General features: G+C 47.2%; 1 protein-coding gene across 1 annotated transcript in view; it reads left to right on the top strand.

Moving 5' to 3' along the window:
• LOC112225988 (inactive phospholipase C-like protein 2) overlaps positions 1–16,260 on the top strand; it is a 101,180-nt gene that overhangs the window by 46,621 nt on the left and 38,299 nt on the right. Inside the window, exon 2 of the mRNA XM_024390159.2 lies at positions 9,558–12,047. Coding sequence (XP_024245927.2) covers positions 9,558–12,047 — 2,490 coding nt within the window. The remainder of the gene's footprint in view (positions 1–9,557; positions 12,048–16,260) is intronic.

Here is a 16,260-nt window from a genome sequence, read left to right as displayed (position 1 = left end):
GTGCTGGACGCCATCTGTCAACCATTTCAAGTTTTCATAACAATCGGTAATCTGCATTTTTGGACACCGATTATATTGCATTCCACAAAGAAACTGCGTGGCAGGCTGACCACCTGTTACGCGAGTGCAGTAAGGAGCCATGGAAAGTGCTAGCTAGCATTAAACTTATCTTATAAAAAACAATACATCTTCACATAATCACTAGTTAACTACACATAGTTGATGATATTACTAGGTTAACTAGCTTGTCCTGCGTTGCATGTAATCAATGCGGTGCCTGTTAATTTATTATCGAATCACAGCCTACTTTGCCAAACAGGTGATGATTTAACAAAAGCACATTCGTGAAAAAAGCACAATCGTTGCACGAATGTACCTAACCATCAACATCTTTTGCCTTTCTTAAAATCAATACACAGAATTATATTTTAAAACCTGCATATTTAGTTCAAAGAAATTCATGTTAGCAGGCAATATTAACAAGGGAAGTCAGGGTATATGCAACAGTTTGGGCCACCTGGCTCGTTGCGAACTAATTTGCCAGAATTTTACATAATTATGACATAACATTGAAGGTTGTGCAATGTAACAGCAATATTTAGACTTAGGGTTGCCACCCGTTTGATAAAATACGGAACGGTACCGTATTTCACTGAAAGAATAAACGTTTAGTTTTCGAAATGATAGTTTCCGGATTTGACCATATTAATGACCATATTTCTGTGTTTATTATATTATAATTAAGTCTATGATTTGATATTTGATAGAGTAGTCTGACTGAGCGCTGGTAGGCAGCAGCAGGCTCGTAAGCATTCATTCAAACTTTACTGCTTTTGCCAGCAGCTCTAGCAATCCTTGATCACAGTGCTGTTTATGACTTCAAGCCTATCAACTCCCGAGATTAGGCTGGCAATACTAAAGAGCCTGTTAGAGCATCCAATAGTCAAAGGTATATGAAATACAAATGGTATAGAGAGAAATAGTCGACGCATCATAATTCCTATATTGACTGCAACCTAATATTTATTTACTGGGAATATGGAAGAACTGGGAATATTGAACCACCAGCTTTCATATGTTCTGAGCAAGGAACTTAAACGTTAGCTTTTTTACATGGCACATATTGCACTTTTACTTTCTTCTCCAACACTGTGTTTTTGCATTATTTAAAACAAATTGAGCATGTTTCATTATTTATTTGAGACTAAATAGATATTATTTATATATTATATTAAGTTAAAATAAGTGTTCATTGTTCATTCAGTATTGTTGTAATTGTCATTATTTCAAATATATATATAAAACAATCGTCCGATTTAATCGGTATCGGGTTTTTTTGGTCCTCCAATAATCGGTATCGCATCGGTGTTGAAAAATCAATCGGTTGACCTCTAGTCTGGGGGTGCTTTGGTGGTTGTAAAGTGGGAGATTTCTACAGGGTAAAAGGGATCTTGAAGAGGGAAGGCTATCACTCCAATTTGCAACACCATGCCATACCTTGTGGACGGCGCTTATTTGGAGCCAATTTCCTCCTACAACAGGACAATGACCCAAAGCACAGCTCCAAACTATGCAAGAACTACATAGGGAAGAAGCAGTCAGCTGGTATTCTGTTTATAATGGGGTGGCCAGCACTGTCACCGGATCTCAACCCTATTGAGCTGTTGTGGGAGCAGTTTGAAGTGCCTATCAAGCCAATCCAGCTTGTGGGAGGTGCTTCAGGAAGCATGGGGTGAAATCTCTTCAGATTACCACAACAAATTGACAACTAGAATGCCAAAGGTCTGCAAGGCTGTAATTGCTGAAAATGGAGGATTCTTTGACGAAAGCAAAGTTTGAAGGACACAATTATTATTTCAATTACAAATCATTATGTATAACCTTGTCAACGACTTGACTATATTTCCTATTAATTTTGCAACTCATTTCATGTATGTTTTCATTGGAAAACAAGGACATTTCCAAGTGACCTCAAACTTTTGAGTGGTAGAGTATGTCTGTTAAAACTGGAACAATGCTGCTGAGTTGTGGGTTTGGATGGCTTCACCGAGTGGGATTTCCTCAGACTGGCTCGCTGAGATTCTGTTAAGACAGGTTTTCTCATGAACATCTTCCGCGTGGGTGAGATTCAAACTCACCATGTGAGACTCTAAACTGCCTTCATGTGAGAGATTAGCTTAACAAATACCAGAATGTTGACACGGGCTGTGTGAATCTCTCTCTTCCCCTCTCTCTCTCTCTCCTCGCCAATCTCTTTCCACATCATTCCTGTTGCGTTTTGCCCTTGTAAAAGGTGAGTGATATGTGCTCAGCACAGGCTGTAGCTGGATTCAGGTATCACCCAGTGTGTGATGGTGATGAGGGAAAGGGGGTTGGGTAATGCCTGCATGGTGTGGTAATACCAGATCAGTGGAGTCTAACCCCTGATAACCTGTCACGGTGCTGGGACAAGCTGCAGGGCTCACCTCACCAGCCGCGCTGACCTGTCACGGTGCTGGGACAAGCTGCAGGGCTCACCTCACCAGCCGCGCTGACCTGTCACGGTGCTGGGACAAGCTGCAGGGCTCACCTCACCAGCCACGCTGACCTGTCACGGTGCTGGGACAAGCTGCAGGGCTCACCTCACCAGCCGCGCTGACCTGTCACGGTGCTGGGACAAGCTGCAGGGCTCACCTCACCAGCCGCGCTGACCTGTCACGGTGCTGGGACAAGCTGCAGGGCTCACCTCACCGGCCGCGCTGACCTGTCACGGTGCTGGGACAAGCTGCAGGGCTCACCTCACCGGCCGCGCTGACCTGTCACGGTGCTGGGACAAGCTGCAGGGCTCACCGGTCTGGGACAAGCCAGGGCTCACCTCACCAGCCGCGCTGACCTGTCACGGTGCTGGGACAAGCTGCAGGGCTCACCTCACCGGCCGCGCTGACCTGTCACGGTGCTGGGACAAGCTGCAGGGCTCACCTCACCAGCCGCGCTGACCTGTCACGGTGCTGGGACAAGCTGCAGGGCTCACCTCACCAGCCGCGCTGACCTGTCACGGTGCTGGGACGGTGCTGGGACAAGCTGCAGGGCTCACCTCACCGGCCGCGCTGACCTGTCACGGTGCTGGGACAAGCTGCAGGGCTCACCTCACCGGCCGCGTTGACCTGTCACGGTGCTGGGACAAGCTGCAGGGCTCACCTCACCGGCCGCGCTGACCTGTCACGGTGCTGGGACAAGCTGCAGGGCTCACCTCACCGGCGCGCTGACCTGTCACGGTGCTGGGACAAGCTGCAGGGCTCACCTCACCGGCGCGCTGACCTGTCACGGTGCTGGGACAAGCTGCAGGGCTCACCTCACCGGCCGCGTTGACCTGTCACGGTGCTGGGACAAGCTGCAGGGCTCACCTCACCGGCCGCGCTGACCTGTCACGGTGCTGGGACAAGCTGCAGGGCTCACCTCACCGGCCACGCTGACCTGTCAAATCCACCAGGCTTATGGCTGTCTGGCTCCTCTGCCTGTCTGTACTGTATGTATGCAGGACTGTGTAGCGTAGCCGGAGCCGTGACTGCTTGTCCCATTGCGTGTGTCTGTGTGTAGGCTTTCATGCTCTGATCCCTTCCTCTGCTCATCTCCCCCATGAGTCACTGTTTGTTTGGAGAGATAGAGAAAGATGACGTCATCCACTCCCCTCTGTTCCGCTTTTCCTCCCTTTCCCCCACGGCCCTGTGGTGTGTGTTATTCATGGCTCCAGCTAGAGATCCATGGAGTTCTTCATGACATTCTACTTGTTGCAGAGGATGTGGTACAAGGAATTTAGCAGAGTCGTTTTGCTCTAGTACTAAGCATCCCAGACAGGCCTGCCGGTGCAGTGGCGTAGTGAATGGAGCAATAAGTCCCACAGGAAGAGATAACCATCCCTAAGGGGACGCAGTCATCACTGTCCTATTCAACACTGTGGATTCAGCACAGCAAAGCACACAGTTGGCCTTCACACTCTACAGGCCTGTGCATTGGCATGTGGCAGCAGCCTTATCTATCCTGTGTGGAGATGTGTGTTATTTGAGTGTCTGAGCTGTTTGTTTGTGTATGTAAGAGCAGTGTGCAGCTCCACTGCCTCTCTCTCTGAGCAGCCCTGTGTAGCCATGCTGTAGTGGGAGAGGTCAGGCAGACAGGGCACCCCCGAGGTCCTTCGCAGACTCCCATCTGGCCCTGGGGAGGGGCAGGCAGGGCCACAACGACACATTCCTACAACGACACAGGCTGGGGAGGGAATGATAGACAGAGGGTAGGGACACATGAGAAAGGTATGGGCGATTCGGAGAGGAGCTAATGGATTCTGTGATGGATCCTAGTGATGGATAAAGAAGTACATATACCTTGCAGCAGCCTCCCAAGTCTTCTTTATGGGAGGTGGTTAAGGTTCATAATATGCAGTCAATGGGATATTTAAGCAATAAGGCCCGAGGGGGTGTGGTATATGGCCAATATACTACGGCTAAGGCCTGTTCTTCGGCAAGACGCAATGCAGAGTGCTTGGATACAGCCCTTAGCCGTGGTATATTGTATATTAGTATATTTTACTTGCTATATTGTATTTACTTTGCCACCATGGCCTTTTTTTGCCTTTACCTCTCTTATCTCACCTCATTTGCTCACATCGTATATAGACTTGTTTCTACTGTATTATTGACTGTATGTTTGTTTTACTCCATGTGTAACTGTGTTGTTGTACATGTCGAACTGCTTTATCTTGGCCAGGTCGCAATTGTAAATGAGAACTTGTTCTCAACTACCTTACCTGGTTAAAAAAAGGTGAAATAAAAATGAAATAAATGCATTTCTATTATAAACTGACTTGACTTTTAGCCAATCGAGTCAACCTTTTATGTCAAACAGGACATATCTTCGTCCAGATCTAACAAACCAGTCTTGTGTACCCGCTACAGTGGACCTCACAAGGCTGGTCACACTGGTTGTCTTTAAAGTTAAGTGGGGAGCATTCTCCACGTCGGACCTGTTTAAGGGTTAGCGGTAGTCAGAGGAGCGTGTGACAGACAGACAGGGTTGATGTGAGGAGAGCGGGTGTGACGCTGCCCTTCACTGGACGATGGGGCCTGTCTCACAGCCTGCCTGTCCCCATCAGCGTCACCCCTCCATCAGGCCCAGTCATAAACCCCCCTTACCCCCCCATCCCCACCCACCCCGAACCCCGCTGGGGGCACTCAGCCGCCTTCACACACGACTACCAAAATACCCCCTGTCACCCCAGCAACAGCAGCAACAGGTGAGGGAGGCGAGATTAGGCCAAGTTGACCTGCAGCTGAGCTGACCACCGGAACGGGGATGGGACTAACTGACACCTCTGCTAGGAAACAGCCTGGAGGGAGGGGTGAGAACATGAAGTGAAGGGGTTGAAGGGAGAGACAGAGAGAGGGAGACGGACAGAGAGAGATGCATGGATGGGTTTATTGGTGTGTGCATTGTGCTTGGGTCTAGGAAACAGGAATTGGAGGTTAAACGGAAGTGGCCGAGAAAAACATGTGAAAGGGTCAGGAGTTTCGTCCTAACTGACTAATTATTGTATTTCATTTCTTGTTGTTGATTGTTATCGCGACCTTCTTGTCTCCTGCTGTCCTTTTAAGGCTGTGGTTTAATTGAACATTCGAACAACCCAAAGCCCAAAGTTCCCCAACCATCTCTGGCAGTCAATGCGGCTGTTGTAGGTTAAATCAAGACGAAAACGCAACAAACAGTATCTGTGTGACAATGAAAATGTTGCAGTCCACACACACCCACGCCCAGGCATGTATACACACAGATCCCACACGCACGCACCTTCTGTGTGCCTGCTTTAATGTGATGTAGGGAGATCAGAGAGCAACAGCTTGTCCTGCTGAGCCCTCAAGCTAATTATAACTTCACGGAGGGTCGGCTAATGAAACACAAGATTACCCACACCCTTTGACCTTTCAGACGCCGTCTGTAGTTTTCTTGTCCCGTGAAGAAGCCAAATGGGGAGGGACTTGGAAGCCATGGTTAAAGAGTCCAGGATGGGGGTGAAATGTGATCTCGTAATTATTGCCACCTGCGTCATCGATGTGGGCGCTAGGGGGAGAGAGGGGAGTGTGTCGGAGGAAAGGGAGCAGGGGGAGGGGGTGGGGAGCCCATGCAGGGTGGGTGGTGGTGTGGTGTTCCATGATGTTGTGAACTGCGTCCCAAAGGCACTCTATTCCCTATGTAGTGCACTGGACCCTTATCAAAAGTAGAGCACTATTTTGGGAATAGGGTGTCATTTGGGACACGATCTTACTCCCTCTGTGAAGTGGTTCACACAGTCCCTCCACCTCTATATCACCTGTTAGGTGTGGGGCAAGTAGCCTAGCGTTGGGCCAGCATTGGGCCAGTAACCGAACGCTTGCTGGTTGGAATCCCCGAGCTGACTAGGTTCAAAAAATCTGTTGACGTCCCATTGAGTAAGGCACTTAACCCTCATTTTCTCCAGGGTCACAGTCAATAATGGCTGACCCCTGGCCGTGACCCCACTCTCCAAGGGTGTGTCAGGGGGAGTGGGATATGCAAAAACACATAGGACAAATTATTATGATGATTATTATTATTATTATTGTACCACTGGTGTCTGTTGAGTGAGAGTGAAGTAGCACCTGACCTGACCCTCAGTAGGGTAAAACTAACCTGTCTCACGACGATCTAAACCCAGCTGAACCAACAGACTGTCTTGCAGGTGGTTTATGTTTTACTATACCCCGATGATTCCTGCCACTGTTTCGCACAACAACTGTATGGGAAACGAAAAACAAACACCTGCATTTATCCTTCCTTAGATTGTTTATGGCTCCCATGACACTGCCCCTGTGGTGGGGTGCCCTGGTAAAGCCAAGGCCTGTTTTCGCCGTTGACTGGAGGCTGTTTTTGTTTTTTTAAACGCCTGCTGTGCTTACCCTTTGATCTGGGTGGTCTGTGTACTGTTCCCCAACACTCCATCTGTTACTGAGACGCTTTAACATGCTGTGCTGAGAATCCATAATGGACTAGGCATTTCATTATTTTCAACCAGGGCTAATACCTTCTGACTTCAAAAGGTTGAAATTCAATGATATTCACCCACTCTGCCCAGAGTGGGTGAAAACGTGCTTTGGTGAAATTTCACTTCCCTATGTTATAAAATGTATTTTACCAAGACAAATATGTTCTGAGTCGTTCAGTGGGGTCTTTCCCTAACATATCACTAACATTATGTCCAAGAAGTCGGATTCTGTAACCTAATACATCCGATAATAAGAACAGAGCTCTGTTGACAAAGTGGCGCCGCTTTGAGGATTTGACATGTTGTGGTGGTCATATGAAAAGTTGTTTCCGTGGGTCTCAAAAATAAAAAATGAACATGACACAAGCTGAATTAAATGTTAAAGGCTTTGAAAATAAAAAGCTTGTGTTACACTCAGTACTCTGTTGACATTTCACGGAGATGTGCTTGTTTTTCGTTGAAATCGTGATTTCGCATCAGGAATCGTCTGCTACTGCCTGTCAGGTGTAAGATGGATGGCTTTGCTCTGGGGGGGATTTGTCAGGTCTGTACAAGCATCTGCTGAGGTGGGGAGGGGAGGGGCATACATACACACTCCTAGATGACCCTGTGACCTTATTCCCTCCCAAAACACAAAGTAAAGTCTCAGAGTTTAGACTTATTCAAATAGAGAGGATTCACAAAACGTTCAGATTCACAGGCAGTAGAACGTGAGTGAGCTAGATTGAGTATCTTTCCGACATTTAGTGTCATTAAAGATTTTGGAGCTCAGTTAAGTCGATGGCAAGTGACAAGCCGATAGCTCGTTATGTCTGATGTGCCTTCATGAAAACCTCTTACAAGTCTTTTCCCACTTTATCTTTCAGTAAGGAGATGTACAGATTCATACACATTTGGAATAGTTAGTGTCGCAGATGTCATTATTCCCCGTGTCTGTGTGTGTTATCTCACTCCATCTTAGTACACAGGTCCAATAGGGATATTGGACAATATCTACTATACTGTACAGTGGTAGGTCTGAAAGCCAGTTACAATGAACAATGAAAATGAGTTTCCCCATTTCTTGGCAGGAGGTATGGAGCCTCTTTGCCTGTCTCTGTCTTTCTATTTCTCTCTGTTTATCTCTCTCTCATTATCTCTGTCTCCCCCAGTCTTATAATCTGTAAGGATCCAGAGCTGCCCAGGAGTTACTGAGGGAGATAAGACTAATTAGAAGTGCACTGGGCTTTGCAAATATTGCAGACAGGCTCTGCTAGTGCCTGTTGTCTGCCTCTAACAAGGAAATGAATATACAAAGTTAATGAATCCCCCCCCCCTGATAAATTTCTAGTTTTAATGTCACGTGCACAAGTACAGTGAAAAGCCTTTCTTGCAAGCTCTTATTCTAACAATGCAGTAATCAATATCTGTAGCACTATCAAATAACGTAAAGTAGAACAGAAACACATGAGAAAAAAAAGAATAAGAAGAACACGAGAAAGTAAGTAAGTATTGATCAATTCCAATACGATATTTTTGTGTGTGTGTGTGTGTGTGTGTGTGTGTGCGTGCGTGCGTGCGTGAGTGTGCGTGCGTGCGTGTGTGTGTGTGTGCGTGCGTGTGCGAGTGTGAGTGTGAGTGTGTGAATGTGTAGAGTCCTGTGAGTGTGCAATAAGAAAAATATCAGAATCTCATTTGCAGCTCTATTGTAGTTTGGAAATGAGTTTTGAAAGCCCTTAGGAGTGTTTGAGGAATTACACTATTGAAACATGAGCCAAAACAAAATGGTATCCGCTGCCTCATAGTCCTATCATTAAACTGAGTGATGCACTTCTAAACGGAAACAGTCCTCGTACGGCCTGCATTATATTACCATTTGTCTTGAGGAGAGACCGTGGGAGCCTTCACCACGCAGTTACACAATGTAAACTGGGAGCTGAATAATCAGACAAGGAAATATACATTTTAAACATGCATCTGAGTATCATCCCAAAGGCCAATGTCTTTGTGTTGCACAATGTTAGGAATCTGTTAAAAATAGCATTGATTTAGTTATTTCTTCCGGCAGTCAGGTGTCAGAGCAGGCACGGCATGGTGCGTCCATGGCACTGGGCTGGCACTAATGACCAAGCCTCCGGGGGCTTGGCTTGGTGAGGGGTGAGCAGGGGAAGTAAGGTGGCGGCTGCGTGAAAACAGAAATGCCCACCATGTCCTCCATAACTGGTCTTCTGATGACTGGTTATTAATGCCTGCTGTCAGGACCAGTGTGGTTTAGCAGAACTCAGAGGGAGGTAAATCAGATCCATCTTTACCTGCCAGCAGCACAGGGACAGTCTGTGTTGAAACTTTGTGTCCACAGTGTACACATCCATCCACGTAGATGTAAACTCTCCTTGCGATGAAAGGTCTGCTCTGCTCTGTCTCCCTAGTTTTTGACTCTCCTGGCTTATGTCATCAAAGTTATATATCAGTCTCATCAATCTGTTTTATGTGGATGTGTTTGGAAAGAGAAAAGTCAATGTATTGCTAACGCTCTCTCGATCTCTCTCTCCAGGATGGCTCCAAGCAGAGGCAGGTGAGGCAGAAGAAGACTGTCTCCTTCAGCTCCATGCCCAACGACCGTAAGATCAACAGCACAGCCGCCTGCATGGCCTTCATGATGGAGGGCTGCGAGATGAAGAAGGTGCGCTCCAACTCGCGCATGTACAACCGCTACTTCCTCCTGGACCCGGACATGCACTGGCTCCGCTGGGAGCCCTCCAAGAAGGACTCAGAGAAAGCCAAGTTGGAGATCAAGAGCATCAAGGAGGTCCGTCTGGGGAAGAAGACCCCTGTGCTGCGCAGCAATGGCCTGTCCGACCAGTTCCCAGACGAGTGTGCATTCTCCATCATCTACGGGGACAACTATGAGTCTCTGGACCTGGTGGCCAGCACAGCTGATGTGGTCAGCACCTGGGTGATGGGCCTCCGCTACTTGGTCTCCTACGGGAGGCACACGGTAGATGTGGTTGAGCCTAGCCAGCCCAGCCTGAGGACCTCCTGGATCGGATCGGTGTTTGAGCTGGCTGACATGGAGAGGAATGGCCACATCGACCTGTTCAGGGCCACCCAGATCATCAGGGGGCTCAATCCGGGCATGAAGGAGTCCCGGATAGAGCTGAAGTTCAAGGAGCTCCAAAAGGCCAAAGACCAGTATGGGGAGGACATTGACATGGAGACCTTTGTGGAGGCCTACTGCGAGCTGTGCACGAGGCCAGAGATCTTCTTCCTGCTGGTGCAGTTCTCTAGCAACAAGGAGTACCTGGACAGCAAGGACCTGATGCTGTTTGTGGAGGTGGAGCAGGGCATGGAGGGCGTGACGGAGGACATGTGCCGGGGCATCGTCCAGAAGTACGAGCCGTCCGCCGAGGGCCGGGAGAAGGCCAGCCTCTCCATTGATGGCTTCACGCACTACCTCCTCTCCTCAGAGTGTCACATTTTCGACCCCCAGCACAAGCGGGTGTGTCAGGACATGAGCCAGCCGCTCTCCCACTACTACATCAACTCTTCGCACAACGCCTCCCTCCTCGAGGACCACTTCTGGGGCTCCTCCGACATCAGCAGCTACATCCGGGCCCTGAAGATGGGCTGCCGTAGCCTGGAGGTCATTGTGTGGGACGGCCCGGACAATGAACCTGTGGTGTACGTGGGGAACTCGGTGGCATCTCAGCTAGCCCTCTGCAAGGTCTTGGATATTATAAACCAGTATGCATTTGAGAGCTCTGAGTACCCCCTCATCCTCTGCCTGGTGACACACTGCTGTATCCCCCAGCAGAGGGTCATGGCCCAGCACATGAAGAAGATCCTTGGAGACAAGCTGTATTTGGATGCCCCCAGCTCAGAGGACCACTACCTACCCTCCCCAGAGGAACTCAAGGGTAAGATCCTGCTGAAGGGCAAGCGGCTGCCCCCAAACTACCCCGAGTCAGAGGGGGAGGTGACTGATGAGGAGGAGGGTCTGGAGATGTCCAGGAGGGTGGGGGCAGATGATAAGGACCATCTCAACGGCCTTGGCTGCAAACGGCTGAGGCTGTGTAAGGAACTGTCGGACCTGGTCTCCCTCTGTAAGTCAGTGCAGTTCAGGGACTTTGACATCTCCAAGAGGGATCAGAAATACTGGGAGATGTGCTCTTTCAATGAGGTTGACGCCAACAGGTTCGCCAATGAGTTCCCCGAGGACTTTGTGTGCTACAACAAACGCTTTCTCTCCAGGGTGTACCCCACTCCGATGCGGATCGACGCCAGTAACATGAACCCTCAGGACTTCTGGAAGTGTGGTTGCCAGATTGTAGCCATGAACTACCAGACCCCGGGCCTGATGATGGACCTCAACCTGGGATGGTTCAGGCAGAACGGGAACTGTGGCTACGTGTTGCGGCCAGCCATCATGAGGGAGGAGGTGTCATACTTCAGCGCCAACGCCAGGGAATCCCTTCCAGGGGTGTCCGCCCAGCTTCTCCACATCAAGGTGATCAGCGGGCAGAACCTGCCCAAGCCCAGGGGCTCCGCTGCAAAGGGAGACGTGGTGGAACCCTACATCTATGCGGAGATCCACGGCATCCCGGCTGACTGCGCCGAGCAGAGGACTAAGACGGTCTCTCAAAACGGGGACAACCCTGTCTTCGACGAGAGCTTTGAGTTCCAGATCAACCTACCGGAGTTGGCGGTGCTACGCTTCGTAGTGCTGGACGACGACTACATCGGAGACGAGTTCATCGGCCAGTACACAATCCCCTTTGAATGTCTGCAGCCTGGCTACAGGCATGTCCCCTTGCAGTCGCTGACGGGGGAGTTCCTACCCAACTGTACCCTGTTCGTACATGTGGCCATCACCAACAGAAGGGGAGGGGGCAAGGCCCACAAGAGAGGCCTGTCGGTGAGGAAGGGCAAGAAGGCTCGTGAGTACACCTCCAGCAAGACCACCGGTATCAAGGTGGTAGACGAGCTCTTCAGAGCATCCACCCAGCCTCTGAGGGAAGCCACAGACCTCCGGGAGAACGTCCAGGTAAAGTTCTTAACATTCATTATATGTACCAATTTTTATAAATTATTATGAAGAAGCATTAAAGGCAGGCACTTCCCCTTGCATACATTACATCTGGAAATGACATCAGGTTGTGTGGAGATATTAAGCAGTCGTGATTGCCTCTTAGGCTGCATTTCCGTAATGGAATACGATAAAACTGTTCAATCATTCCACAAGCAATAGAAGGAGACGCCAATTAGAAGTGAGGGAGCCTGGGAAGAAATAGTATAGCACAAGTAGTAGCTAGACAGGTGACCCCTCAGCACCTCACTGAATAGGAACCAAACATTGTTGAGGTCACTCTCAGCCCGTTCTCTGTTTGTCGCTCCGATGGATAGAGAAGAGTTGCTAATTGTGTTGTATTTACATGATGTAAAAGGCAGGAGCCATGAATGAGAATGTCAGTAAAGCTGGACAATTAAAAGGCTTATGCAAAGTGTCGTCTTTAAGCGGATGATGGTCTGTGTTAGGCTCTGTGAGCACCCTGATGAACCCCCTACAGAAATGATAAATGACAAACCAGTCATGTTTCATAATAGTTTGTTATGAACCCCCCCTTCTCCCCCCTCTACCCCCACCCCTGAGATTACAAGTGGCCATCAATTTATGTTTCGTAACAATTTATTTTCAGATGTTTTGTCGGGAGAAGATGGCAGTTCGAGTACAGCTTGTAATTGTTGTTGTCATGATTGAAGGGCGTAAAATGAATCTTTTCTCTGTCTTGTCTGGTCTACTGTCTGTCTGTGTGATGATAAAGATGGGAAGTGAGGAGGCTTTACACGCCCTGTGTACTTTGTACATCAGCTGTCTGGTTTAGACTGGCAGGCCTCTTGTTCCTGTCTGACAGATTTGAGAATAGACTATTTCTCTGGATACTTTGAACTTGATCGGGGTCAGACGTTGACTCATAGTTTGCTGACATTGCTTTATATCCCAGGTGGGTTATGGGCTTTTTAACACCATCAACAACACTCGATTTGCCCGAGGAATGGACCTGGTTCCTTAATAAACAAACTGCCACAGCTCTTGGAAAACGTATAAACATGTGAAAACACGGAGCATCATGAAACACATTTCTCTATTTGTGTCCTCCCTCTATTCTTTGTTAGCTCCATTTCTACTTATCTTTCTTCATAGGATTTCCTTCTTTTACTACAGTAGCTCATGAGCACTTATTGTTTCATGTGAGGGATTTAGGCCTATTTCAAATCATTTCAAACTGGCAGTAGCTTAGGCTGCATCGTCATAGGGTTTCCGTCTATCCCTTTAGTACTGTAGCTGCATCAACTCGACAATAGCTCTCTTTTTTTGAAGAAGAAGAAGGATCTTTTCTTAATGAATATTTCTGTAATGATCGTTTGTTATGAATGGCGTTCATGCAAATGTGTTTTCTCAAGGGTTGAGACGATAGTTTTACATAAAGGAGAGCTGCAATGCCATACCATAGCTAGGTCTCAGGGAAATTCAGATCAGTACTTATTATGACTATTGGCAGCAATTCTTTTACACGGTCTCTCCAAGCGCTGAAAAAGCTATTGTTGTACCAGTAAATAACACATGTAACAAATGATTGATAGACGTTGTATGATTGTTAGACGTTGTGTTAGTTAGCGAAGGAAGGAAACTAGGTCACTATGTATCTTCAGTCTGTGATCGGTATGAACCCAGGTACATAGAGCCACCTACTTTCTCAGCTTCCAGATGCTCTGTTTTCAAATCACAACCCCAGATATCAGCGCAATTGATTCCTGATCTCAGGAACTATACTTGGTAATCCTCTCAGAGCCTTTAGGACTGCCTCCATACCTGTTTGTTGTTCTGTCTTAGCCAAAAAAAACAGCATCGCTGGAGAGCTGTGGTAGGTGGGTCTGTTCTCCCGCCAGCCAACCTCAATCTAGGCCCAAGGACATGGCAAATAAGAGCCAAGAACCACAATAACTAAGCAGGGGATGTGATTAGAGATCCTATGGCATGCTGTCACACATTTTTCATTTGTGGAAATTGATGCAGATGATCTTGACTCTCTATTTTTCAAAAAGGGTATCTCGTTTACCCAGGCACTGTTACAGAAAAAGGAGATGTTGTTGTGTTCCAGACGGAAAATTAATACTGTGATTTTGGGGAATAGTTTTCCTTATATGTGATAAGTGGAGGGTAATTTGCAGGCAAATGACCGGATACAATATATACCAGTAAGTACTATGTTTAGAGAAATGTTTTCAGCTGGACATATTTTGGGACTCGATACAAGCCTCATGCAGTTGTTATATGTGGATGGAAGCAAGATTCCTGACACAGATACTGTCAGCTAATCATTTTGTCACACTTTATTTTGGATAGTCCAGCTTTTCCATCTCTAGATACCGTACTGATGGGCATACTAACTGCTTGCTGAGGTTACGTTTAGGTTGAGGTTTAGAAAAAGGATTAGGGTAAGGGTTGAGGTTAGGGTTAGAGCTACATTTAGGGTTAGGAGAAGGATTAAGGTTAGGGTTAGAGCTAGGTGTAGGGTTAGGAGAAGGATTAAGGTTAGGGTTAGAGCTACATTTAGGGTTAGGAGAAGGATTCAGGTTAGGGTTAGAGCTAGAGCTAAATGTAGGGTTAGGAGAAGGATTAAGGTTAGGGTTAGAGCTACATTTAGGGTTAGGAGAAGGATTAAGGTTAGGGTTAGAGCTAGATGTAGGGTTAGGAGAAGGATTAAGGTTAGGGTTAGAGCTACATTTAGGGTTAGGAGAAGGATTAAGGTTAGGGTTAGAGCTACATTGAGGGTTAGGAGAAGGATTAAGGTTCGGGTTAGAGCTAGGTGTAGGATTAGTAGATGGATTAAGGTTAGGGTTAGAGCTACATTTAGGGTTAGGGTTAGGGTTAGGGTTAGAGCTACATTTAGGGTTAGGAGAAGGATTAAGGTTAGGGTTAGAGCTACATTTAGGGTTAGGAGAAGGGTTCAGGTTAGGGTTAGAGCTAGGTGTAGGGTTAGTAGATGGATTAAGGTTAGGGTTAGAGCTACATTTAGGGTTAGGAGAAGGATTAAGGTTAGGGTTAGAGCTACATTTAGGGTTAGGAGAAGGATTAAGGTTAGGGTTAAAGCTACATTTAGGGTTAGGAGAAGGATTCAGGTTAGGGTTAGAGCTACATTTAGGGTTAGGAGAAGGATTAAGGTTAGGGTTAGAGCTAGGTGTAGGGTTAGGAGAAGGATTCAGGTTAGGGTTAGAGCTACATTTAGGGTTAGGAGAAGGATTCAGGTTAGGGTTAGAGCTACATTTAGGGTTAGGAGAAGGATTAAGGTTAGGGTTAGAGCTACATTTAGGGTTAGGAGAAGGATTAAGTTTAGGGTTAGAGCTAGGTGTAGAGTTAGTAGATGGATTAAGGTTAGGGTTAGAGCTACATTTAGGGTTAGGGTTAGGGTTAGAGCTACATTTAGGGTTAGGAGAAGGATTAAGGTTAGGGTTAGAGCTACATTTAGGGTTAGGAGAAGGGTTCAGGTTAGGGTTAGAGCTACATTTAGGGTTAGGAGAAGGATTAAGGTTAGGGTTAGAGCTAGGTGTAGGGTTAGGAGAAGGATTCAGGTTAGGGTTAGAGCTACATTTAGGGTTAGGAGAAGGATTAAGGTTAGGGTTAGAGCTAGGTGTAGGGTTAGGAGAAGGATTAAGGTTAGGGTTAGAGCTAGAGCTAGGTGTAGGGTTAGGAGAAGGATTCAGGTTAGGGTTAGGACTACATTTAGGGTTAGGAGAAGGATTAAGGTTAGGGTTAGAGCTAGAGCTAGGTGTAGGGTTAGTAGATGGATTAAGGTTAGGGTTAGAGCTACATTTAGGGTTAGGAGAAGGATTAAGGTTAGGGTTAGAGCTAGGTGTAGGGTTAGTAGATGGATTAAGGTTAGGGTTAGAGCTACATTTAGGGTTAGGAGAAGGATTAAGGTTAGGGTTAGAGCTACATTTAGGGTTAGGAGAAGGATTAAGGTTAGAGCTAGAGCTAGGTGTAGGGTTAGTAGATGGATTAAGGTTAGGGTTAGAGCTACATTTAGGGTTAGGAGAAGGATTAAGGTTAGGGTTAGAGCTACATTTAGGGTTAGGAGAAGGATTAAGGTTAGGGTTAGAGCTAGGTGTAGGGTTAGTAAATGGATTAAGGTTAGGGTTATAGCTACATTTAGGGTTAGGAGAAGGATTAAGGTTAGGGTTAGAGCTAGAGCTAGGTG

The sequence above is a fragment of the Oncorhynchus tshawytscha genome, linkage group LG27, assembly GCF_018296145.1.
Source record: "Oncorhynchus tshawytscha isolate Ot180627B linkage group LG27, Otsh_v2.0, whole genome shotgun sequence".
In the NCBI taxonomy this organism is placed as follows: Eukaryota; Metazoa; Chordata; class Actinopteri; order Salmoniformes; family Salmonidae; genus Oncorhynchus; species Oncorhynchus tshawytscha.
This window is presented reverse-complemented; position numbering and strand designations above follow the sequence as displayed.